The sequence below is a fragment of the Acipenser ruthenus genome, chromosome 1, assembly GCF_902713425.1.
Source record: "Acipenser ruthenus chromosome 1, fAciRut3.2 maternal haplotype, whole genome shotgun sequence".
In the NCBI taxonomy this organism is placed as follows: domain Eukaryota; kingdom Metazoa; phylum Chordata; class Actinopteri; order Acipenseriformes; family Acipenseridae; genus Acipenser; species Acipenser ruthenus.
In genome coordinates, this window is record NC_081189.1 from 12,118,251 (window position 1) to 12,145,643 (window position 27,393).

At 41.9% G+C, this 27,393-nt stretch overlaps 1 protein-coding gene across 4 annotated transcripts in view; it reads left to right on the forward strand.

The window, feature by feature from the left end:
• Positions 1–212: 212 nt before the first annotated feature.
• Positions 213–27,393, forward strand: part of LOC117404098 (WD repeat and FYVE domain-containing protein 3) — a 102,718-nt gene continuing 75,537 nt past the window's right edge. For 2 of the 4 annotated variants that reach the window (XM_059001589.1, XM_059001659.1), the window contains exons 1-6: positions 13,468–13,913; positions 21,621–21,819; positions 23,740–23,863; positions 23,975–24,084; positions 25,475–25,636; positions 26,655–26,847. In XM_059001589.1, the coding sequence (XP_058857572.1) occupies positions 13,864–13,913; positions 21,621–21,819; positions 23,740–23,863; positions 23,975–24,084; positions 25,475–25,636; positions 26,655–26,847 (838 nt within the window). In that variant the 5' untranslated portion in view covers positions 13,468–13,863. Of the gene's footprint in view, positions 720–13,467; positions 13,914–21,620; positions 21,820–23,739; positions 23,864–23,974; positions 24,085–25,474; positions 25,637–26,654; positions 26,848–27,393 lie in introns of those variants that run through there. The other 2 variants (XM_059001712.1, XM_059001753.1) reach the window with 2 other exon arrangements.

Here is a 27,393-nt window from a genome sequence, read left to right on the forward strand (position 1 = left end):
AGTAAGTAGTTATAGGTAGGAAAAGTAGCTGAATGCAGCAATGTATGAAGAATTTCAGTGCAAATACAAGCTGATGCAAGTACTGGTACAAGTGGGTGCCATACAGTCGATGGTCGAGAGTGTTTACAGATGCTGTTTGAACAGGTGTGTCTTGATGAGGTGCCGGAAGGTGGTCAGGGAACGGGCAGTCCTGATATCGGTGGACGTTGCACCGGCGCTGTTCCGTGTCCGGTTCTTTTGTTTCAGTTTGTTTCTAAGCATCTTTCTGCTTGGATGCATTGTTTCCTGTTTCTGTGTGTAATACTCGCCTGGACCTGGTTGGAAATACTGCTTTTAATCAGGGATGTGTCGAGTTATTTTAATCATCTCTATGCAGTAGATGTCAGTGTTTTCCCACTGTCTATATTGCGGGTTCTATTCCCTGAACTGGCATCAGTGCCACTGGAACGAAGGGGGCTGTGTTTTGTTACCCAGAATGCAGCGAAGCCGTGTTGGAGCAGGCTGTGTTGTTGGGATGTTCAGGATTAAAGATGGCCACCGGCAGAAGGAACAGGGACAGTAGCTACTCCAGCATTTCAGCGTTATTCATCATTGATGGATAAAATGAAAACAGAAAGCCGTCATTAACAAACATACAAACAAACCTTCATTCTCCCTGACCCCGATCCCTGTGGATTAAAAAAAAAAAAACTAATCAAAACAAAACCACCGACTGCCTGGTGAGTTGACAATACGTAAATATTTTCATTGGAATCACGGTAGGAAAGGGGCACTGCCAGCATTCTTTCCCAAAATATGGGAGTTTGTTCCTCATTCCTGCACGAACGGTCTTGTTATTCTGGTTGTGTCAATCAGAGGTTAAAATCCCGTTTTACGAGGAAGTGCCAGTTTGACCATGTTCCTTGCTGCCAGGTCTGTTGTTGTGTTTCTGATTTATTTTGATTTTTTTTAACCGCTGTCTGGGGGGTTTACAGGCCGCTGTTGTCAGTTTAAGAGGGGTCAAACGTAGGTGCTGTTTGAAGGTATTGCAACGATACTTGTCATCGATCATGGCTAGTTCTTTCCCGACGTCGTTTTTTTATGCTCTACATTATTGTCTGCCTGACTGTACACGTACTGTACAGAGGCGCCGGAATTAGAAGTGTGAATATTCAGTCAGCTGCAACGGTCTTTATTTTATCAGGGTGGAAATTGTATGTGTATGAAACAGTATGTATCCAATGAACAATATTGATAAGTCGAATTGTGTTCTTAATGTTTGTGCCGTCGTCTGTTGATGCCGGGGTCTGATCGCCAAGGCGTTTTTGTCTGAGTGAGACAGGCTTTCCACTAGCACTGCACAATGTTAGTTACTAGATGAGTCATTTTGAGTTAATGCCTTCCCATTGTACATTGATGAATGCGTACTAGTAGTATTTTGCTGTTTAGAGCGTTTTCGCGACTGGTGGTATGAGCGATAACACTGATTTTGCAGAACTGCATTTTATAATCTAATGTAATATACATTTAAACAACCAGTAGAACATTGGCCGCTTTTGAAAGATTTATGTAACGCTAATCTGGTGCCTCGAGTTCAGGTATGTAACTGTACTGCAACGCGGATAAAGCAAGCCGGTTTAATACTGTATTGGGCTGTCTGCCCGTGCATGCGAATGTGTCAATTATTACAGGCGAATTGTTCGATCTGTGCATGCAAAATGTATTTTCGATAAAAGGCCTTTACTTGCAAGGCTATTATTATTATTATTATTATTATTATTATTATTATTATTATTATTATTATTAATGATATTATCATTATTATGTATTGTTATGATGCTGCATTATATAATTATTTAAATCAATATGCTGACTCTGACGCGATTGTTGCCCTTGTGGTTTCACTAGGTATACTATACTGCCTCGACTAACTCGACTGTATTTATTGATTTGACTTCTGAATTTCAGTCATCAGGCAAATTCTTAAACTACAGTACAAAATAATAATGAAAAAATACATCAAAAAAACAATTAAAATAATTTAGAATCCAGCTGCAGAGTTTGGGAAAACAAAAATGTAAAAGTTTTAAACAACCACAAACCTGCAGTTAGTAAACCAGCCCTTGATTGCCAGTATTTCTGACTTTCATTTCAAAACCATTCTGTTTCATCTGAACCGCCTGTAAACTACGGAAAGAATGCATGCCTGTTATTTTATTCAGGCTTGACACAATCAACAGTAGCAGCCCTCTTTGTAAAGTGTAATTGTTGACTAAAGGAATGTGTCTGCATTGTAATGCCTGTTAGAAAGAATGGTTAAGCATTTCTAAATGTTGCATTGCAAGCTGCTCACAGCCCACCCATTCGGATATAGTTGTAGCTAGAGATTTAAACAATCTTTTATTGTGGGATTCCACTGTACAGTAATCCGTCACGTATTCGCCCGTCACATAACTGTTTATCCACCATGATCATGATCTTCAGCAACATTATTATTATTGAACAGAGAAGATTAGTTCAGATATTGTAGATCCCACCAAAGTTTTCATACACTGTGTTGTATGTGATCCAATGCACTGCCATTGTTGGTAATGTCACAAGAGCTGTTCAGTGTGTTGATATGTAAATAAATCCTGTTCATCTGCGGGGTGTATCAACTTCAACCTCCGTCTCGATCTCCTGCCTGTCACTCAGCAGCGAATGCACGCACCCACACGACAGGCGACTACTCTGTCACAAACATTAATACCCGGTATCTTTCTAAAGGGATTTAGGGGAGGTCCCTGATAAAAATTGAATCTCAAAACAACTTATAATGGGAATCGATTCCATAATAAAGTAAGCCGCTGTGACAGTACACACTATGCTCTGTTTTGCACATACAGAAAGCAGCTCTTGCAGTACACACTATGCTGTGTTTTGCATATACAGTAAGCAGCTCTCACAGTACACACTATGCTGTGTTTTGCTCACAGTAAGCAGCTCTCACAGTACACACTATGCTCTGTTTTGAGCCCAAATAAAAGTGGATTCAGACTTTATTCCCAAACCACTACTGTCTGTGTGCCATGCAATGCTATAAACTGGAATTAAGGTAAAAATACATTCTTTTAAATAGAGCAGTCCCGTGTGTGCAGTGAGTATGAAGAAGATCTTGAATACTTTGAAATATTTGGCCTCTCATACATGGCCCCTGATCAGTGCTTGCTTTCATGTGTCACAGGCACCCCCATTACAGGCCCATAACTTCAAAAACACTTTGAGTTACATCCATGTATGACGTGGTGAGGTGTCAAGCCTCAACAAAGCAGATAATTGACTTAATAAAACCTGAAACTCGCAAAAATGAAGCCGACCAAAAAGCTATTTTGAAATGATCCTGTTGAAGAGTGTGCTGCTTGTGTGACCAGTTCTCCTGTCCATTAGTCATGTACATTAGTGCAGTCTGTATTTCCTACATTAAAGCCTGCTTCAGTAGAAATATAACAGCAGGTGCTATTCACAAAGTCATGAATAATTAAATTGTATTTTACTGTTTAAGGTTATTTTGCTAAACAGCTACCCACAGTATCTGAAGGAATGACTGATTCTTATACTGTAGTTAACTGTTAATGACATTTCTCATTTATTTAGTACTAATGCAGTACAGTGAGAAAAAACAACATTTTGTTCAACCTGGAAAAGCATTTGTGTTTTTTCTTTGCTTGAAACGGCGCACATCAGGAGTTTTCTGTTGCTGTCATTCAGGAAGTGGAATGAGGAAAGTTGAAGTTGAGAAATAAAGTGTGTGTTTGAGTTAGGATTGTGAAATACGAGTGTTTTAGAGATGTTTCAACCCAGACTGTTAAGTGATTGCACACATGCAGCAGTCTGGGCTCTTCTACAGTACAAACCTGTGCTGCTTGTTTGTGGAAGATCAGGTGTGACTGCTGTATTGCACCTAATACAGTAAGCACTGGGTCATTACTTACAGGAATGGACATAGGACCACAGTAATATTACATAGCAGTTTAATCTATTCCAGGTGTTAATACAAGCTTGATCACTCAGTGTATAACACATAGGACCACAGTAATATTACATAGCAGTTTCATTATTCCAGGTGTTAATACAAGCTTGATCACTCACAGTGTATAACACATAGGACCACAGTAATATTACATAGCAGTTTCATCTATTCCAGGTGTTAATACAAGCTTGATCACTCAGTGTATAACACATAGGACCACAGTAATATTACATAGCAGTTTCATTATTCCAGGTGTTAATACAAGCTTGATCACTCAGTGTATAACACATAGGACCACAGTAATATTACATAGCAGTTTCACCCATTCCAGGTTTTAATACAAGCTTGATCACTCGCAGTGTATAACACTAAAGTGTGTCTTACAGTACTTGTAGTAAACCCAAGATTGGATCAATGGAAGTCTTCTTTCCTTCCCTCTTTAGTGGAGGTAGCTCATGGGAGGAGGTGTTAATGGAAGTCTTCTTTCCATCCTTCTTTAGTGGAGGTAGCTCATGGGAGGGGGTGTTAATGGAAGACTTCTTTCCATCCCTCTGTAGTGGAGGTAGCTCATGGGAGGGGGTGTCAATGGAAGTCTTCTTTCCATCCCTCTTTAGTGGAGGTAGCTCATGAGAGGAGGTGTCAGTGGAAGTCTTCTTTCCATCCCTCTTTAGTGGAGGTAGCTCATGGGAGGAGGTGTCAATGGAAGTCTTCTTTCCATCCCTCTTTAGTGGAGGTAGCTCATGGGAGGAGGTGTCAGTGGAAGTCTTCTTTCCATCCCTCTTTAGTGGAGGTAGCTCATGGGAGGAGGTGTCAATGGAAGTCTTCTTTCCATCCCTCTTTAGTGGAGGTAGCTCATGGGAGGGGGTGTCAATGGAAGTCTTCTTTCCATCCCTCTTTAGTGGAGGTAGCTCATGGGAGGAGGTGTCAATGGAAGTCTTCTTTCCATCCCTCTTTAGTGGAGGTAGCTCATGGGAGGAGGTGTCAATGGAAGTCTTCTTTCCATCCCTCTTTAGTGGAGGTAGCTCATGGGAGGTGGTGTCAATGGAAGTCTTCTTTCCATCCCTCTTTAGTGGAGGTAGCTCATGAGAGGAGGTGTCAATGGAAGTCTTCTTTCCATCCCTCTTTAGTGGAGGTAGCTCATGAGAGGAGGTGTCAGTGGAAGTCTTCTTTCCATCCCTCTTTAGTGGAGGTAGCTCATGGGAGGAGGTGTCAATGGAAGTCTTCTTTCCATCCCTCTTTAGTGGAGGTAGCTCATGGGAGGGGGTGTCAGTGGAAGTCTTCTTTCCATCCCTCTTTAGTGGAGGTAGCTTATGGGAGGGGGTGTCAGTGGAAGTCTTCTTTCCATCCCTCTTTAGTGGAGGTAGCTCATGGGAGGGGGTGTCAATGGAAGTCTTCTTTCCATCCCTCTTTAGTGGAGGTAGCTCATGGGAGGAGGTGTCAGTGGAAGTCTTCTTTCCATCCCTCTTTAGTGGAGGTAGCTCATGGGAGGGGGTGTCAATGGAAGTCTTCTTTCCATCCCTCTTTAGTGGAGGTAGCTCATGGGAGGGGGTGGCTCGACCCTCTCAGAATATCGAGAATCCAGCCTCGTTGTCAGCTCACAGTCTCAATTAAAAACCATTCGTGCTTCTGATCTCCAGATTCATAACCTTTGATACATGACGACATTAAAAAGAAACTTGTTTTCTTAGACATTCTTACTAAAAATGTACTACGCGCACTGTGCACATTACCAATGTAAAGTATTTCCTTAAATAAACATTTCCAAAATGAATTCCAAATAATGACCTATGGAGCTTTTGTTCAAGCTGAAACTTTCTTCTTGTACTGTATGTTCCTAACATTAGGGGTGTGATGAGGTGACAGTAAGATGTGTGACAATGAAATGCAGGCTTCTTTGTGTCTAAACCACAGCTAGGCCGTCCCTTCCAGTATGCACTGCCGTGCAACATTAACATGGATGACATCTCTTAACAGTATTGATGTTAGGAATGGGTTTACTGTACCAGAACAAAAAACAAACATAACTGCTGAAGTTAGTGAAGATTGAACCACTGTCTACTGTGCATACAATACAACCACAGTGCAGACTGAACCCCTGTCTATACAATACAACCACAGTGCAGATTGAACCCGTCTGTACAATACAACCACAGTGCAGATTGAACCCCTGTCTATACAATACATCCACAGTGCAGATTGAACCCATCTATACAATACAACCACAGTGCAGATTGAACCCCTGTCTATAAAATACAACCACAGTGCAGATTGAACCCCTGTCTATAAAATACAACCACAGTGCAGATTGAACCCCTGTCTATACAATACAACCACAGTGCAGATTGAACCCCTGTCTATACAATACAACCATAGTGCAGATTGAACCACTGTCTAAAGAATACAACCACAGGGACTTCAAAAAGCAGAACTCCCTGCAGACTGGAATGTGTTTGGTCAGCCTTTAAAGTTGCTACTCTAGCTTATTATGAAAAGGAAATTCAAATTTTACCAGCATGCCCACAACAGTTACAACACTGAGAAGCAGCACTGCCTGTCTTTATATTGCATCAGGAACTGTTTGGATTCACTTTATTATCCCTTCTGGGGCTGATGTTCTTAGTGACTGGTTCTGTATATACAGTAGTGTGGTACGCTGTCCACACTGTAGTTTACATGGAGCATCCTGGAATCTGTATATAGTATAGTGTGGTACACTGTCAGTACTGGGTCAGTCCATGTCAAATCAATCACTTCAGGAAGGTTTCTGACCTGACCTCTTCCAATTTTGATGCTATTTGGTGCCACAGAGATATAAGATTTCTTCAAGTTTCACGTCTCCTAGGTCAAATGTTTTTTCTGTGAGAGGTCACCATATATTTGACTCAAAATGGCGCCCAGATCAGACCAATGATATGTGATGTCAAGTGTGACGCCCTACAGGTGTGTCAGGGCAGTACAGGGTTACAATGCAAAATCAATATTTAAATACAGTATAGTTTACAGTAGGGGTGCAACAGTTAGAATAGATAAATAGATAAATTTCCCTAGCTTCGATTACATATTGGTGAATCGATGCATCAAATTAGAACTCAGTTTGAAGCTTCCTGTTGCCGATTTGCATTAAAACCTTGAGTGTGTCACAGTGTGCTTCTTTTAGTGCTAGTACAGAAGATTAGCACGTTGCTAGGATACACACTTTAGGAATTCGCGTTGGACAAGCCAGATATGAAGTAGGCCTATTGTATTTATGTTTTCTTGATTTAAAAATTAAGACCATAGTTTGTTTTTTTTTTAAATCTATTAAATCTACCAATTTACATTCTTTTGTCAAAGCATGTTGTGTTTGGATTATATGGCAATGTTATATAAAAGAAGCTGAATTTAGTACGATAGTTAAATTAGTCAGGATTTGTGAGATTAATTCAAATGTTTTGCTTTGCCTTTGGACATAAATTGTTAACAGTAATGAACAACCATAGTTCAGATAGAAATTACTTCTGTTAAAATATAGTATTTTTTATTATTGTTACAATGTCAAAGGGACATCTGATGCGGACGCAAGCATATTCTTTTGAGTTGTTAAAGTTCTTTGTATTCTTTTTTTTATCAGAAGGGTTCTAATTTGAATATAAGTTGTGCCTTTTTGTTTAATTATTATGCACAATGGTGTTTTTAGTTATTTGATCTTCTGTTAAAAAAACCGAATGTTTGTCTTATTTTGAAAAAAACATCACTTCATCGATTATCATTGATAAATGTCTATACAATAATCGAGTAAGAAATGTATTTTTATTTATTTATTTATTTATTTATTTATTTATTTATTTATTACCAGATGCCCTTATCCAGGGCGACTTACAATTATATCACATTATGTTTTACATACAATTACCAATTTATACAATTCGGTTTTTACTGGAGCAATCTACGTAAAGTACCTTGCTCAAAGGTACAGCAACAGTGTCCCCCACCTGGGATTGAACCAATGACCCTCCCGGTCAAGAGTCCAGAGCCCTAACCACTACTCTACAAATTAGGGTGCCGATTGCACCACTAATTTACAGTAAGTGCAAATAATAATACCACTAAAACACAATATGTAGTAGGATGCAACAGTTTAGGATCACAACCAGTTATATCTCCAATGAAATGTTAGTAGTGTGTAGCTCAGGTGAATCCAGTGCAGAGCAGAGGGGCAGATCAAGAGATCTACAAGTGCAGTCTAAACAGGGGGGTCTTGAGGAGGCGGCTGATGGCAGGGAGTCCTGAAGTTCTCTGGTAGCTGGTTCCACCACAGAGGGGCTGGGGAAGACAAGGAGCGGCATGGGAGGATGGAGAGTTGGGGGAAGAAATGACCAGTCAGCCTGTAGAGGAGGAGGGGAGAGGGGGTGTAGGGAGACACGAGGGTTAGGGTGGAGCGGAGACGGTTGTAGGGAGACACGAGGGTTAGAGTTAGGGTGGAGCGGAGAGGGTGTAGGGAGACACGAGGGTTAGAGTGGAGCGGAGAGGGGGTGTAGGGAGACACGAGGGTTAGGGTTAGAGTTAGGGTGGAGCGGAGAGGGTGTAGGGAGACACGAGGGTTAGAGTGGAGCGGAGAGGGGGTGTAGGGAGACACGAGGGTTAGGGTTGGGTGGAGCGGATAGGGTGTAGGGAGACACAAGGGATAGGATGGAATGGAGTGGGGATGTAGGGAGACACGAGGGTTAGGGTGCAAGAAAAGAGTCCCTGCTCAAAAGACTCGACTCGAGTCCCAAGCCAAAAGTCTCCACTCGACTCGAGTCATAGTCTTTATGATAAAATGATCACTTTCGTTTTCAGTAACCGCAGCTCTTCTTCTGATGCGTACAAGCCCTGCCTCTTTGAGTGAGAGGAACACGTTACAACATAGAGACAGAGAGAAGAGCGTCAGCAGCATAGAGACAGAGAGAAGAGCATCAGCAGCATAGAGACAGAGAGAAGAGCGTCAGCAGAATAGAGACAGAGGGAAGAGCGTCAGCAGCATAGAGACTGAGGGAAGAGCGTCAGCAGCATAGAGACAGAGGGAAGAGCGTCAGCAGCATAGAGACTGAGGGAAGAGCGTCAGTAGAATAGAGACAGAGGGAAGAGCGTCAGCAGCATAGAGACTGAGAGAAGAGCGTCAGCAGCATAGAGACAGAGAAGAGCGTCAGCAGCATAGAGACAGAGAGAAGAGAGTCAGCAGCATGGAAGCATAGAGACAGAGAGAAGAGCGTCAGCAGCATAGAGACAGAGAGAAGAGCGTCAGCAGAATAGAGACAGAGGGAAGAGCGTCAGCAGCATAGAGACAGAGAAGAGCGTCAGCAGCATAGAGACAGAGAGAAGAGAGTCAGCAGCATGGAAGCATAGAGACAGAGAGAAGAGCGTCAGCAGCATAGAGACTGAGAGAAGAGCGTCAGCAGCATAGAGACAGAGGGAAGAGCGTCAGCAGCATAGAGACAGAGAAGAGCGTCAGCAGCATAGAGACAGAGAGAAGAGAGTCAGCAGCATGGAAGCATAGAGACAGAGAGAAGAGCGTCAGCAGCATAGAGACAGAGAGAAGAGCGTCAGCAGCATAGAGACAGAGAGAAGAGCGTCAGCAGCATAGAGACAGAGAGAAGAGCATCAGCAGAATAGAGACAGAGAGAAGAGCGTCAGCAGCATGGAGACAGAGGGAAGAGCGTCAGCAGCATAGAGACAGAGAAGAGCATCAGCAGCATAGAGACAGAGGGAAGAGCGTCAGCTGCATAGAGACAGAGGGAAGAGCGTCCGCAGCATAGAGACAGAGAGAAGAGCGTCAGCAGAATAGAGACAGAGAGAAGAGCGTCAGCAGCATGGAGACAGAGGGAAGAGCGTCAGCAGCATAGAGACAGAGAAGAGCATCAGCAGCATAGAGACAGAGGGAAGAGCGTCAGCTGCATAGAGACAGAGGGAAGAGCGTCAGCAGCATGGAGACAGAGGGAAGAGCGTCAGCAGCATGGAGACAGAGGGAAGAGCGTCAGCAGCATAAAGACAGAGGGAAGAGCGTCAGCAGCATAGAGACAGAGGGAAGAGCGTCAGCTGCATAGAGACAGAGGGAAGAGCGTCAGCAGAATAAAGACAGAGGGAAGAGCGTCAGCAGCATGGAGACAGAGGGAAGAGCGTCAGCAGCATAAAGACAGAGGGAAGAGCGTCAGCAGCATAGAGACAGAGGGAAGAACGTCAGCAGCATAAAGACAGAGAAGAGCGTCAGCAGAATAGAGACAGAGGGAAGAGCGTCAGCAGCATAGAGACAGAGGGAAGAGCGTCAGCAGCATAGCGACAGAGGGAAGAGCGTCAGCAGCATAAAGACAGAGAAGAGTGTCAGCAGAATAGAGACAGAGGGAAGAGCGTCAGCAGCATAGAGACAGAGGGAAGAACGTCAGCAGCATAAAGACAGAGAAGAGTGTCAGCAGAATAGAGACAGAGGGAAGAGCGTCAGCAGCATAGAGACAGAGAAGAGCGTCAGCAGCATAGAGACAGAGAAGAGAGTCAGCAGCATGGAAGCATAGAGACAGAGAGAAGAGCGTCAGCAGCATAGAGAGAGAGAAGAGCGTCAGCAGCATAGAGACAGAGGGAAGAGCGTCAGCAGCATAGAGACAGAGAAGAGCGTCAGCAGCATAGAGACAGAGAAGAGAGTCAGCAGCATGGAAGCATAGAGACAGAGAGAAGAGCGTCAGCAGCATAGAGACAGAGAGAAGAGCGTCAGCAGCATAGAGACAGAGAGAAGAGCGTCAGCAGCGTAGAGACAGGGAAGAACGTCAGCAGCATAGAGACAGAGAGAAGAGCGTCAGCAGCATAGTGACAGAGGGAAGAGCATCAGCAGCGTAGAGACAGGGAAGAGCGTCAGCAGCATGGAGACAGAGAGAAGAGCGTCAGCAGCATAGAGACAGAGAGAAGAGCATCAGCAGCATAGAGACAGGGAAGAGCGTCAGCAGCATAGAGACAGAGGGAAGAGCGTCAGCAGCATAGAGACAGAGGGAAGAGCGTCAGCAGCATAGAGACAGAGAAGAGCGTCAGCAGCATAGAGACAGAGGGACGAGCGTCAGCAGCATAGAGACAGAGGGAAGAGCGTCAGCAGCATAGAGACAGAGAGAAGAGCGTCAGCAGCATAGAGACAGAGGGAAGAAAGTCAGCAGCATAGAGACAGAGAAGAGCGTCAGCAGAATAGAGACAGAGGGAAGAGCGTCAGCAGCATAGAGACAGAGAGAAGAGCGTCAGCAGCATAGAGACAGAGAGAAGAGCGTCAGCAGCATAGAGACAGAGAGAAAAGCGTCAGCAGCATAGAGACAGAGAGAAGAGCGTCAGCAGAATAGAGACAGAGAGAAGAGCGTCAGCAGCATAGAGACAGAGAGAAAAGCGTCAGCAGCATAGAGACAGAGAGAAGAGCGTCAGCAGCATAGAGACAGAGAGAAGAGCGTCAGCAGCATAAAGACAGAGGGAAGAGCGTCAGCAGCATAGAGACAGAGAAGAGCGTCAGCAGCGTAGAGACAGAGGGAAGAGCGTCAGCAGCATAGAGACAGAGAAGAGCGTCAGCAGCATAGAGACAGAGAGAAAAGCGTCAGCAGCATAGAGACAGAGGGACGAGCGTCAGCAGCATAGAGACAGAGAAGAGCGTCAGCAGCATAGAGACAGAGAGAAAAGCGTCAGCAGCATAGAGACAGAGAAGAGCGTCAGCAGCATAGAGACAGAGAAGAGCGTCAGCAGCGTAGAGACAGAGGGAAGAGCGTCAGCAGCATAGAGAGTTCAGAAAAAACTATGGAGTAGACCGGGAGACAAATAAGCAGTCTGCATCCTGCCAGCACTGAGAAATGCCAAACTAAAATAAACTGTGTCTAAAATAACTTAAATCATTTGTGGTCTTTTTTATTATTTCTTACCAAGTATCAACAAGAAATTACTTATTTGGTGGGTCAATCAATAGATTTTTATTTACGTAAGCTTAACTTAAATGCGCCCCAGGTGTTTTGATTCTTATAAGCAGATGATTCTTAAAAGCAGACTGATATGATTACTGTGGTGCAGAATCAAACTTAGCATGAGAATAAGAGCTTGTTCCCTGGCTGCAGTGTAATGGGTTGACCACTAGAGGTCACGAGTTCCCGTATGTGTGCACGCCCATGAAAAATCCAAAGCTGCTTTCCTTAACGAATTATGGATAATAGTCACTTGGTTTAGTGCTTGTTAAAGTTAATGACACCTCGTAGAAATGGCTTAGCCGATAGCTTTGTGATGGGGGTATAGAGGAGTAAGGAAGCAGAAGTAACAAAAAGAAACCAAAACTTGAGTAAGAGATCTAGTGTTTGTTCCACACGAAGTACTGTTAGTTAGTGCTCCAGCTGAGAGCTAGGTTTGTTTTGTTTATTTTTTAGCGGTGGTTTCGCCACTGCAGTGTAAGAAAAATAAAACCAACACCGGTTTAAAACTGTAAATCAGCCTGATAATTTACACTGTCCTCGGCCACTCTGTCGCATTACAATTAGCAAAAGCGTGCCATCAGCAGTTTAAATACAGTATACAGATGTCAATGGTGCTCAATCACTGAGGACAATACATCAAAACAAGTCCTCGTGGGTAAGCAGCTTGTTATACGATCACGGTTAGGACTTATGTTTACTCAAGGCTGCAGAATCCTATTTTACTACAGTATACTTGAGAAGTGATCATCTCGTGTGGGTGCCTGCCGTGCACTGTTCAGTGTAATGGCCTTTGAAATAAAATGACATTACAGAACAGTATTTTACTGTAAGGACTACCACTGCAGTTAAACATCTGTGGCTTATTTATTTTCTGTTGCAATGCAAATCTCACAGTTTTTCATTAAACGGAGATGCAAAGCGCTGCAAACCCCTCCTCCTCACCGCGCCACGCTGTCTACATGCATATCACACAATATCACTGTCGTACGCAGTATGTATTCAATGAACGTGTATTCACTTTATTGAAACACATTTTCACTAACAGAGAACACAAAAAACATACCTGCACAATGCAGTGGCACAGTCACGTTTGATTACAAACAATGCAGTGTTTCCTGCATCATTGCACAATCCACGCTGCGTACATGCCTAATCACACGAGATGTGATCAAATTAAAATTCAAAAACAGCTTTTATTGGCTGTGCACGTCATTGCACTTGATCAAGTACTGTATTACTTGTAGTCAGTTTGCCCCGAAATGATTCTTTTAAGTGGATTGCTTGATTTTTACAAGTGGAGTATTTTACATTAGTTGGTATAGGAATGATTTTGTCCCAGTGGTTTTGATAACTATATGCAGTTGATTCTTATATCAGTGATTCTTATAAACAGACTGCACTGTACCTTCCCCCCCCTGGTGTGACTGCTCCCCACCCCCATGTTTGCAGTGCAGATGGTACCACCCTCCCCTGGTGTGACTGACCCCCATGTCTCCATTGCAGATGGTACCTCCCTCCCTTGGTGTGACTGACCCCCCCATGTCTGGAGTGCAGATGGTACCTCCCTCCCTTGGTGTGACTGACTTCCCCATGTCTGCAGTGCAGATGGTACCTCCCTCCCCTGGTGTGACTGACTTCCCCATGTCTGCAGTGCAGATGGTACCTCCCTCCCTTGGTGTGACTGACCCCCATGTCTACAGTGCAGATGGTACCTCCCTCCCTGGCGTGACTGAATCCCCCTGACTGGTGGTGGATGGCTCAGCTGTGCTAGTGCCTCCAGGCCAGTCTGTTAGGTGGTACAATAGCTTCTTTGGGGCCTCTGCCTGCTCTGCCCACAGGATGTCTGCTTAATCCCGGACTGGGGCTGGCTCAGCTGACAGGCCTCTGCACTGCACTGTGCAAGGCAGGGTGGGATCTGTTGTTAATAACACCAGACAAAGCTGGATGTTCCAGGAATCCAGCGCAATGCCTGCAGGGCATGGAGAGAACAGCAGGTATGCAATACTGTGCACGAGTCAGGGCGTTGTTATAATGACTATCGTAGGGTCCTGCTGTGAAGGGACGGGTATGGGAGGTTAAGTGTTGTCTTTACATTCTATCTGCTATCCAGGATGTGAATGAGCTGGAATATACTGGAATCCATTCTTCAATCCGCCTGGGAAATAGTATACAGAGCAGCATGCATGGGTCGAATAAATTAGCAAAAAGTTGGTAAATACTTGAAAATGGCTATTGTTGTCACATCAGTGATCAGCCTTTAGGATTGGATGATGGTGCTGTGATTGCACATATTATTAGACATTGTGTTTCTACTGGAGCTGAAGAAACATGCTTTACAAACCACATACTGTAGTGGCAACATCATGAAGAAATGTACTGTATACGTATGAAGATGTATTGTGACTTCAAAAGGCAAACCGCACTATTAAAAACTTTAAAAAGGGCTGCTTTCAAAGAGCAGCCACGGTAGCTACCTGGACATGGTCATAGTCAGTTGAAAGAGTCAGGTACTGTAGTAATGTCTTCAACTGTCACCTACTGTACTGTAAAGGATGAGCATTCTAATGAAGAATGAAGCTGAAGTGTCATGGAGTTCCATAGATAATGAGCTTCACTGTCAACATATTAACACAGTGGAACGAATTCAGTCATGTGTTTAATATAGGGAGTGATTGTACCTGATCACTTTAACACCATGCTGTATGCAACCTTCAGATTTGTTATTGTTCAAGATAACATCTTCCAATCAGATGTTTCTCCTCTAGTAATGGAGCCTGGCTCTTTAGCAGAGCACACAGTTAGTTGGATACCAGGGTTTGGTACTCTGTCATTACTCTCTATAAAATAACCATGCTTCTGCCCTACTGCAGCTTTCCAGGGGTTTGTTACAATTGCGCTTGCTCTTGGGCATCTTTACAAACAGTAATACTGAACTCCATGTTGCAGTTACGATTTCCTTTTTCACTGCCCAGTCAAGTGAAGTGGCAAGAATGAATTGAAGCTGTGCTCAGTGTTTCAGAGATGATGCTCTTTGTACTGATTCTGTTGTTACAAAGTTCCAAGGCTCAATGCACTTGAAATGATCTTGCTGCACACTTGCACGCTATAATGTCCTTACTTATTACTTCATAAAAAAGTAGCATATTACTCGTTATATTTCTTTCCCCTGTCTTGTCCTGCGAAACACTTGTTGACTATTGTTTACTATTTAACTGTATGTCTGGTAATTCATGTATTAAATGTGTCAAACAGGTTTTTAAAATGTCTGTAGCAAAACAAACAACTGTTAATAATGTACAGGATATACCAAATAGTCAACTGTAATCATTTCAATACATGCGACTGTGCGGAAGTCATAAGGAGTGAGTAAAAAAAAAAGAAACATAAAGGCTTTTTATAAGAGAATAGCGAGTGTTAGTTGGAAAAACTGACATAATGGAAATAGATAAATGGCTTCACATAATACACACATGTATTTTGTAGATGCTTATGCATCAGTTATACTATGTTTATACAATTATTTTTCGTACGCATGCAATTTGAGTCAAACTATTTTAAACTATTTGTTTATAATAGTCCTTGTTGTATCGCATCAAAAGTAGGTTACTGATGAACAAACTGTTACGTACCTGTCAGGACCTCTGTTGTGACTTTATTAAACTCTGTACTCAAGCCAGTTAATCCTGATTGTGCACACGCATGCAGTGAAAGCTGTATGTAGGGTTTCTGTGTATTCAAGGAAAATAACTTTCCGTCTTTAGGGACTTCCGTGAGCCGTGTAGAACAGAGAAAAGGTAAAGAGACAAGCGTGCATATTTTTTGCAGAAAGTAACTAATATTATTAATCCCATTAAAAATGGAATGTTATATTACCTTGTTATTGACGAAAGTAATGTTATAACAGTAACGCATTACCCCATGACTGCTAAGTGTGTGGAACTGCAGGATTGTTTAAGAGTAGGGTCTGCACATGTCATCTCAGTTCTTCTTTTCCATCCCCTCCTCTGTTTCTGTGTTTGCATCATTCGGAGGGTTCTGGGTTCTGTTGCTCCAATGCTGACTCCTATGATTTTTCTCTAAATCCACTGTTACTGAACAGTCTTTTGAGCTGCTTTGAGGTTGTCTGCAGAATCCCATCTTCCTCTTTCAGAATCCTGTGACAATGAGACCTTGCAGTGCTTGGAGCCCAGGTGAGCTTCCTTCCTCCCTTTCAAAGCCTTTTCACTTTGACAATGGAATAGCCTGGACTCGAACCGGCGACCTCCAGACTATAGGGCGCATCCTGCACTCCACGTGGAGCGCCTTTACTGGATGTGCCACTCGGGAGCCCCTAGTTATTAGCACTTTTAATAAACATACCAGACAACATTTAGCTGGTACAGTCCCATATAATCTGCAGTACAGAAGGTACAGTCTGCAGCATGTTTAGCTGGTACAGTCCCATAGAATCTGCAGTACAGAAGGTACAGTCTGCAACATGTTTAGCTGGTACAGTCCCAATGGAATCTGCAGTACAGAAGGTACAGTCTGCAGCATGTTTAGCTGGTACAGTCCCAATGGAATCTGCAGTACAGAAGGTACAGTCTGCAGCATGTTTAGCTGGTACAGTCCCATAGAATCTGCAGTACAGAAGGTACAGTCTGCAGCATGTTTAGCTGGTACAGTCCCATAGAATCTGCAGTACAGAAGGTACATGTTCCATCTGATTTCAGTGACTTTTGTCAGAAATTCTCGCAATGTACTCTTTTTATTTATGTATATGCTCTGACCATACTCTTAAACTAAGGGGAGGCGTTCAGGAGGGCATTAAGATGTTTCAAACTCCTGTAGTGGATTGTTCGTGCACTGGGCTTGCAACGTATCCAGATGACTTTTTAATAAAGAAATTCACACAGTCATTTAATTTGAAGTTTTAACGAATCGGAGCAGTAGTAGTGCTCTTTTCAGTTTATTAAATGCTTATGTTAAAAATTGGATTGATTGGTTGCGCAGACCACCATAAATCCCAAGTAAAAATCAGTCTGGGTGATCCAGAGCTTTACAGGTTTAACAGCATTAGTACTTCAGTACAGTAATACAGATATGGTCATATATTTAGCTCTTAGGCTATAAAATGCTAAAAACGCTCAGCGCTAAATTCTAGAACATTCAATATATATCACTCTCTTAAGACTGAAACATAATTTCTATACCTTATAACAATGCATCAATATAAAAGAGATATTAAATTCAAATATGTGCTTACCTTCCAGTATATGGAAGTGTAGTGTGGGATATATTGAAAAATAAGAACTTTCTTCAAAAGGCAGAGACTACGACCAAACAGCAATCCATTTTTCAGAGATCTTCAGAGCATGGATCACATCAGCTTGTAGTTAGCAAGTTGAGCGATACTTGACTGGGGTTTTACCTTGGTTTTTATAGGATTTTCCCTCCATTGAATACATCAGTCCCAAGTAAATCAAATCACTCGGCTTTGACATTTCTTATCTTTAAGTTAACGATACATTCTAGAAGGATCTGTTCAACTCTTTTTTCAAAACTGATTGAATGTAACTTCTTGCCAAAAAACATTGAAACATGATTTCATCGCTCTTTTTTTTTTCGAACTCCTTTTTCTAAAAAAATAGGTGAACTGGAGTCTTGCTACCAAATACAATACAAGTATATGTGTATATATGAGAGATTTATAGATTTTAAATATGTAACACCAGCTCTATTTGATTATATTAAGCTGGGTCAAAATATATATCCCTCCTAGCTGCATATTATGTTACCATTTCAGTGTGTTTTCAATAGGTCAGTTTAACTTCATATACAAATGTGTATTAACACAGTTTTTGACAAAGACTTTGAATAAGCATACAGCGGTCAGTTCAATTAGTTTCATTTAAATTTAAGCTATAATAAACATGTTAAGTACAACAGCCTTATTTAACTGTTCCATTCTCGGACTATGCCTGACCTCTCTCTCTGTTTCTAAAAGTTGCCTGCTCAAGCAGGATTCAAACACCCTGTTTTCTTGCCAAGACTATTGTTTTGATTAATATGAAACACCATTGTAAGCACTTCTCCAAATTCATCGCATGAAATCAGTTTTCTCCCAATGAAAGTCGCTACTTATTTGATAGGAACTGTGGCTGGACACAACTCCCCTTCGTGGAATGCTCCCTTCTACTACGAGGTTTTCTTATCATAGAAAGACCTTGGATTCAAAACTGTGGACTACAAGTAAATCTCACATTGACTGCCAAAAAGAACCTTCCATATCTAGCACTGCTCTGCTTGCAAGCAGATAAGGGCAAGGCTATTTTTCTGTAGATTTATTGTCTACTAAAATGATTGAATACGGTTTACACTTTGTCTAATATTCCAACCTAACAGTTCCTGTTTTTTATTGCAGTAAAACCTTTATATAAACTAAACATTTATATTCTTTAATTTAATGGATATTGGAGAAACTGAACTAATTCTTAAATTGATTAAATTAAATGCTCGCTCCTGCTTTTACAGTCTATTTGTATTACAGTAGAGCCTTAACAAGCAAAAACACTTTTAGATCAAAATACTTAAAACATATTCTTTCTCTTCAGAGAGTAACATGTATTTCTAATTCAGTTACTTCAGTATAACAGTTGCTAATATTATTTTACTGAATTTAAGTCTGACCCCTTTCTCTGTTCATACAAAATCCAGTCAAAGCAGGTTTTAAGAAAACCTAGCCTTTTGCCAATTTTTTGGTGTTCATTAATATGAGACATGAAGCAAAGAAAGTAAAGTATCGAAATAAGCTACTTTTTCTCATAAAACGAATGCGCTAACAAGGCCTTATGATATGAGCCTGCCGAGTTTGACTCCTTCCAGCAGGTGCTTTCATAGACTGCACACAACAACCATATACAGTATTATTATCATTATTGACAAAGAGTATATTATATTATTTCAATCAATACAGGTTAGTTTAAATCATCCAATAACTCAGCACGTTCCCAACAGGATTTGAACTCTGCGCCAGGCTCAGCTCGGACTGGTTCTGTGAACACCACGAAAGGCCTGTGCACATCTGCTAAAGATATTTTCTAAAACACATTACAGTCATTACAATATTTGTTGCAGTTTCACAAATGTTCAATTTGTTTCCCAAAGATCGGCCTGCTTCCAGTAGCTGTGACAGTCTTGGGTCAGTTTCTGCTCACAGGTGTGGGTGACAGTCTTTAAAAGCCTGATATCTGCAAAAACTTAAATCTTGATAGCTGGGCTCCCATCTCTGCATTCTCGTTCCCATCGTCAGTGGGCAAACACATTTTAACTGAATCTGAGACCATCAAAGAACCGCACACCCTTGCAACCGAGGCCTTCCATGCAAAAGGTTCTGATGACTTATAGCGCAAAAGGGACGTGCCAGAACCGTCTGTGACACTTTACATGTAAACAATTAGTAAGCAGCCCTGATTTCTATTCCTGTTGTTATAAGTCTACAGTAAGTGCTTTATTGATTTCACTATACTTTCCGTGCATTTCTTTGCTTTCTTTAATTATTTATATTATATGCTTTCAAGGGCAATTTTTGGTTTTGTTTTCCTTACTGTCTGTTATCTGACTACTAAGAAATTCCCAGGACACAAAAAACCCCAATAAGAAACGCAGTGCAGACTCTGCAGCTTGTTCATTTGAGGCACATTTTTATGTTGCTTTGGCAGTGATGACATTTGATGATTTTATTTTGAAAAATGTCCCTTTTGCAGTTCCAAAAAGCTGATCAATGCTCTGATCTGAAGTAAAGGAGAGAGTTTGTGTTGCAGTGTGAGCACCACAGTGTATCGAGCTCATGATTACCTGTACTGCTGCAGTAAAGCTGATCAATGCTCTGATCTGAAGTAAAGGAGAGAGTTTGTGTTGCAGTGTGAGCACCACAGTGTATCGAGCTCATGATTACCTGTACTGCTGCAGTAAAGCTGATCAATGCTCTGATCTGAAGTAAAGGAGAGAGTTTGTGTTGCAGTGTGAGCACCACAGTGTATCGAGCTCATGATTACCTGTACTGCTGCAGTAAAGCTGATCAATGCTCTGATTGTGGGAACAGAAAACAAGCCTGACATGGATACACTACCACTGTTACAAGAGAAATGATTTTCATACTGGTTAACACTCCTGAGTAAAAGCAGAGAAATATGATTGGTAGATAAAAAAGAACAGTCCGGTTTATGAATTATGTTTAAAATCTATTTCTTGGATAAAGTGTCTTGAAGGCCCCTCTCTTGGAAGGATAACTTTAGTGTCACCTGACTCTGCATGGAGCCGTCCTGAAAGTGTGCATGTAAAGTGTTCACGGTGTCACTTTATTCTGGTGTTATTATAAAGGATTGTTAGCTACTAAATAGTTTCTATTGTTTTTCATGTAAATATTTCCAGTGCTTGGGAATTTTCTTCCTTAGGGAGCTGCCCTCAGATACTGTAGCATTGCTAAGACATCATGTTGTTGTTTCTGCTGCACAGAGAGCTGTTCTGTACAGTACACTGTATACCCCTGTCCTATAAAGAGAGCATTGTCTTTTATTTTAACCCATTTCATTTCTAAGTGTTCAAATGATGGTTTCATGTTTTCTTTATCTGTGTCAGTTTAATCTTTTTGCCGTCAGTGAAGCTGTGGGGTTTTCACTGGCATTGTCTCTCTGACTTCGTTGCTTAGTATTTCCTAGAGCATCCCATTAGGAATGTTAGTTTTAAAGCAGTAAACCTGATGGGAGTGAACGATTTAAAGCACATTTTTGGGGCTTCTTGTTGATCTGAAAATACACACACAAATAAGTTTTCACTTAACAAACAAATATACTAGTAATCTCAGCTGTCAGTGTTTGTGGAATGACAGTATACCAAATCCAGTGAAATGTTCATATGAAATATGGCACTTCTATACAGTAGTGAAGCAGGGCATTCTGATTACTGTAGACACATAACTACACTGTCATCCAGGGCTTTGCTTTGTTCTGTATTAATATTATCTTATAACACCGAAATGAGGTAGTAAGACCCCATCGGACACCAAGTACTATTGATTCATTCATATACAGTACACTGAAGCGTGGGGTTGAAAGCTCAGGTGGGTTTCTGCATTAATACTGTGCTGTACCTGACAATCAAACACGGGAAGTGAACAGCACAACCATTGGGACTTCTTGCCATGCTACAAAGAGCTGTTTTTAAAAGGTGGGATCTGCTGCCATTTTCTTAAGATGCTGAATAGATTTAAGATTAGTTTATGTTGTTGTTATTGTAGTCAGCAAAGACAGTGGTTGTCCTATTTCAATCCACAACATAAACAAAGCAAGTTCATTGCCAGGTCGTTTTTCTTTTTTTTGCAGAAAGGAGGGTTGATGTCTCTTGAGCTGGTGTTTTTGCAGTTACAGTACAGATAAGGGCTTTGATAATGTTTTGAAAATGAACTAATGTGTGAACAAATATCCCTACATGAAAATTCCATGTTTGTCCCGACACTAGTTTACACTACGCCAAGGTACTAGAAATGAAACTTTTGGGGGAAAAAAATTGAAGCGCCTCATAAAACAGGACATTTCACATTCAATGTTTAGTGGAATGCTTTGCTGCTTAGGATTTCTATTTTCATTGAACATATGAATGCAGATGATTTGACGATACTACACTGTGCAGTTTTGCCTGAGCGCTGCTGTCCTGTTCCTCAGTGCTGGCTCGCTTCTCAAGATGAACATGGTGAAGAGGATCATGGGGCGGCCCCGGGTGGAGGAGTGCAGCCCGCAGGACAACGCGCTGGGCCTCATGCACCTGCGCCGCCTCTTCAGTGAGCTCTGCCACCCGCCGCGCCACATGAGCCAGAAAGAGCAGGAGGAGAAGCTGTACATGATGCTGCCTGTCTTCAACAGGGTGAGAGAGGCAGCCTGCTACCTGTCTTCTGTGCGCGTGCGTTTGTGTGCGTGCGTGCGTGTGTGTGCGCGCGCGTTTGTGTGTCTGCGCTTTACAGCACTGTTTAACAAGCACACTGTACTAACCAGCCTCTGAGGAGAGGGGACTTGAAAAGGACCACTAGAGGCGTGAGTTATGATAGAATAGAGATTTTCTATTTATTAACTCGCTACTAACTGCACAGAGACAAACAGTACTATTGCACACCCCTATGGGACATGTCTAATTGCCATTCTTTGCTAGCCATACCTGATAAATAGTGATGTACATTATTCACAAACAGCAATATTTATAGCGAATGATAGCAAACACACACAGGATATGACAGGTAAGAAAATGTGTAATGGAGATTGAAAGAAGCAGAAAAACTGTTTAATTGTCTCGACCAGAACAGTTGCAATTCTGACAGAATTAGAATTATTTTGTTAGCTACAATTACTTTGTTTTGCTGATGTGAAAAATTGAGCGACTGTTTAGCCATATCTACATGTATTTATAAATTATTTCCTTAAACGTTATTTTTTAAAATTGTATTCAAATAAAATGAATAATCTCAGAGCCCTTCACTGGAGACAGTGAATGAGATTGCATTCTGATGGATATAGTCTATAAATACAGACCCTGCAGTACTTCTGTTTCTAGATTTATTCATGATTCTGGTAAGACTGAACGCTGAAGGTAGGCCAAAAAAAGATCTGTGTTACAGAGTTAAACCCCATGGCTACATAAAAGATCTGTGTTACAGAGTTAAACCCCATGGCTACATGAAAGATCTGTGTTACAGAGTTAAACCCCGTGGCTACATGAAAGATCTGTGTTACAGAGTTAAACCCCATGGCTACATGAAAGATCTGTGTTACAGAGTTAAACCCCATGGCTACATGAAAGATCTGTGTTACAGAGTTAAACCCCGTGGCTACATGAAAGATCTGTGTTACAGAGTTAAACCCCGTGGCTACATGAAAGATCTGTGTTACAGAGTTAAACCCCATGGCTACATGAAAGATCTGTGTTACAGAGTTAAACCCCATGGCTACATGAAAGATCTGTGTTACAGAGTTAAACCCCATGGCTACATGAAAGATCTGTGTTACAGAGTTAAACCCCGTGGCTACATGAAAGATCTGTGTTACAGAGTTAAACCCTGTGGCTACATGAAAGATCTGTGTTACAGAGTTAAACCCCATGGCTACATGAAAGATCTGTGTTACAGAGTTAAACCCCATGGCTACATGAAAGATCTGTGTTACAGAGTTAAACCCCATGGCTACATGAAAGATCTGTGTTACAGTTAAACCCCATGGCTACATTGATGTCATCTGACCTAGGAGGCAGGGCACAGAAAGCGTTGGTTATTTCTACTACTCGTAGTGCCATGCCATGCGTGTCGTTGTCAAGACCACTGTCTCTCCTCAGGCTTCTATTCTTTACTTTGCTCGTTGTTCTACTGCAGCCCACTCTAACATGACGCACACACACGACACACAGAGATACAGATGCAGAGAGACGCACACACATACAACACAGACGCACACAGACCCACATACACACAAAGAGACGCACACACACGACACACACACACGGCACACACACACGACGCACACTCGCTCGTGTTCAGTTTAACTGTTTACATCAGAAAAGGAATCAAAGTTTAATATCCCACTATTGACAAATATTCTTTTTGGATTGCTTAATAGTGAATTCTTAATTTGTATTAACAGAAACAAAACCATTATTTGGTATTATGCATGTACAATAGTTATAGAAATCTTAATAAAGTACTGTAGTCAGTAATGGGTCCAAGTGAAATCTAATGGCATTTGCTTTGCAGGATCATTCTGATGGAAGAACTGAAACTGACTTGTTTTCTCTTTAATGAAGGTGTTTGGCAATGCGCCCTCAAGTACAATGACAGAGAAGTTCTCTGACATCCTCCAGTTTACAACACAAGTATCACGATTAATGGTCACCGAGATCAGAAGGCGGGCATCTAACAAATCAACAGGTACGAGCAGCTGAAACTATATGGGGCGCTGTAGCAATAAGTCCTTGAGGGCTTTGTCTAATGAAACCCGCCCTCGCTGGCTGCGCTGGGCTTGTCTCTGTCCCTCTGCAGAGGCTGCCAGTCGGGCCATCGTTCAGTTTCTGGAGGTGAATCACAGTGAGGAGGCGAGTCGAGGCTGGATGCTGCTCACCACCATCAACCTGCTGGCATCATCGGGACAGGTTTGTGTAGCTAAAAAACACCCGGACACTGGGGGACTGCACCATCCCAGTGCATTACAACATTACAAAATACACTGAACACAGGAGACTCCACCATCCCAGTGCATTACAACATTACAAAATACACTGAACACAGGAGACTCCAATTCAATCCCTGTCCATTACAAAATACACTGAACACAGGAGACTCCAATTCAATCCCTGTCCATTACAAAATACACTGAACACAGGAGACTGCACCATCCCAGTGCATTACAAAATACACTGAACACAGGAGACTGTAATTCCATTATTATTTATTTCTTAGCAGACGCCCTTATCCAGGGCGACTTATAATTGTTACAAGATATCACTTTATTTTTACATACAATTACATTATTTTTTACACATTATTTTTACATACAGTTACCCATTTATACATTTGGGTTTTTACTGAAGCAATAAAGTACCTTGCTCAAGGGTACAGCAGCAGTGCCCCAGCTGGGATTGAACCCACGACCCTCTGGTCAAGAGTCCAGAGCCCTAACCACTACTCCACACTGCTGCCCATCCCAGTCCATTACAAAACACACTGAACACAGGAGACTGCAATTCCATCCCGGTCCATTACAACATTACAAAATACACTGAACACTGGAGACTCAAATTCCACCCCACACACTGTCACTGAATAAAGGATGTATCTGTTCTACCCGAGCTACATATAACCAGATTGTTTTTATTTTATATATAGCTGTAGATTGACTATTTAATACCTAAAAAAAAAAAAAAAAAAACATGTTCAAATTCTGACTTCACAATGATGTGTTTATCTTGAGGGGCCTGCAGACAGGTCTGGAGCAGTAAAAAGATTACAGCTTTCCAAACTGACTTTGTAGGCTGAATTAAGCTGCAATATATTCAACTACATAACAGCATTTTATGTTTTCTGTGCCGTAGTAGTAGTGTGATGAGCCAGTGGCTTGGAGACCAGAATCCAGTTTACTAGTGATGGGACCTGCCTCTGTGCCTGTCCACCAACTCCACATGCACTGGAGACAGGCGTGACAGGCCTATTGTTCCCAGCATTCACAGCACAGATGTGCAGGTCTGGAGAACGCTCTGGAGGGGTCACATGGTCTATACACCAGGTCTCAGAGGGTTGTTCACAATGCTAGGATCTATTACACAACTTTGAAACATTCATTGTTTCATAATATGGAAGGGAAAATGTTGTTGTTTTTGTTGTTGTTTGTGTTTTTTTATTTGATTTTTTTATTCTTTTTTATTATTTTACATTACCTTCAATTAAAGGCTTTCATTGTTATTTTAAAGAAGTGCTGTTTCCGTTTTTTGGTAAGCGACCTGAACAGAAACCGATGAAGGGTGTGGTGCTGTGTTTCTTTCTCAGAAAGCGGTGGATTGCATGACCACAATGTCGGTGCCGTCCACACTGGTGAAGTGCTTGTACCTGTTCTTTGACCTCCCTCACGTGCCGGAGGTACCCGGAGCTGCCCAGACCGAGCTGCCCCTCGCGGAACGCAGGGCTCTGCTGCAGAAAGTCTTTGTGCAGGTCAGCGAGCCACAAGAGCAGTCTGCATGATGCATGATGTCAATGTATTACACACAAGAGCAGTCTGCATGATTGCAGTGTATTACACACAAGAGCAGTCTGCATGATGTCAGTGTATTACACATAAGATCAGTCTTCATGATGTCAATGTATTACACACAAGAGCAGTCTGCATGATTGCAGTGTATTACACACAAGAGCAGTCTGCATGATGTCAATGTATTACACACAAGCAGTCTGCATGATGTCAATGTATTACACACAAGAGCAGTCTGCATGGTGTGAATGTATTACACACAAGAGCAGTCTGAACTCAGTATTTCACAATTCAATAATTCACGGTTAGGGCATGTTGCCAGTAAATTGTACATTCGCTGATTCACTTTTTTAATATTTCACTGTTTTGTTTATTTGTAAGACAGTTGGTGAAAATAGAGGTAGCGCTGCACTGAAATATTGTGAATGAACAGCTGATAACCGAGTAGCCTCTCCACTAGCCTATCAACACCGACTTGTAAAGTATCCCCTTCAGCAATCTGCTGTTGTCGGCATGAATATCATTCTAATGAAAACACGTGTGTCTCCTATAGTATATGCATGTATTGGGAAATGGGACTTGACAGGTTATTTAAAACAATCGACCATGACATCTTCCTTGATTTAAAAGTGTCAGCTCTATTTTTGTACTATTATTTTTGTAAGAGAGACTTTCTATAAAGCCTATTTCAGGATTAAATCCCTTTTTAATAATTAAACTCTTCTTTTTTATTAGATATACATCCTTAGAGAAAGCTTTTGGAGACTCAGTGATATTGGTGTTTAGAGTAAGCCTTTTTATTTTTTTAACTTATTTTGGAGAAAATAAGTTAAATAGGGTTACAATTTTCTTTAATTCTTTATTAGCTTATAATGTTCTTGCCATAGATTCCTTTTCATGGTCTAAAATAAAAAAGTAGTCATTTTGCCCAGCCAGCACCAAGCCCTTTTACCCTAAGTTAGTTTGTTCTTCCTGTTTCAGATCCTGGTGAAGTTGTGCAGTTTCGTGTCCCCAGCAGAAGAGCTTGCACAGAAAGATGACCTGCAGCTGTTATTCAGTGCAATAACATCATGGTGTCCTCCCCACAATCTGCCTTGGAGGAAGAGCGCAGGGGAAGTGCTGATGACAATATCACGGCATGGCCTCAGTGTCAATGTAGTAAAGTACATTCACGGTGCGTGTGCTGCCCCTGGTTACTGTTAGTACTGAATCTGCATGGCCTCAGTGTCAATGTAGTCAAGTACATTCACGGTGCGTGTGCTGCCCCTGGTTACTTAGTACTGAATCTGCATGGCCTCAGTGTCAATGTAGTCAAGTACATTCACGGTGCGTGTGCTGCCCCTGGTTACTGTTAGTACTGAATCTGCATGGCCTCAGTGTCAGTGTAGTCAAGTACATTCACGGTGCGTGTGCTGCCCCTGGTTAGTGTTAGTACTGAAGCTGCGTTCTTGGAGTGGTCTTGTTTATTATTTAATAGTCTGCTTGTTTTGTGAATTAGTCAATCCTTAGAGGTCATAAGTTCAGCTGTGACAGATTTAAAGATCATAGTTTAACTGTCTGAAACACCTATGCGATCAAAGTCGTCTTTCCATCCCAATGTGTCTTTGTCTCTTTGCTTACAACGTTGCATACGTCTGTGCCAGAAGGAGAATGTTATTTCTCACTGTAATGCAGATAGATTCACAAATCAAAAGAGATATTGGCTGACATTTCTGCTTCC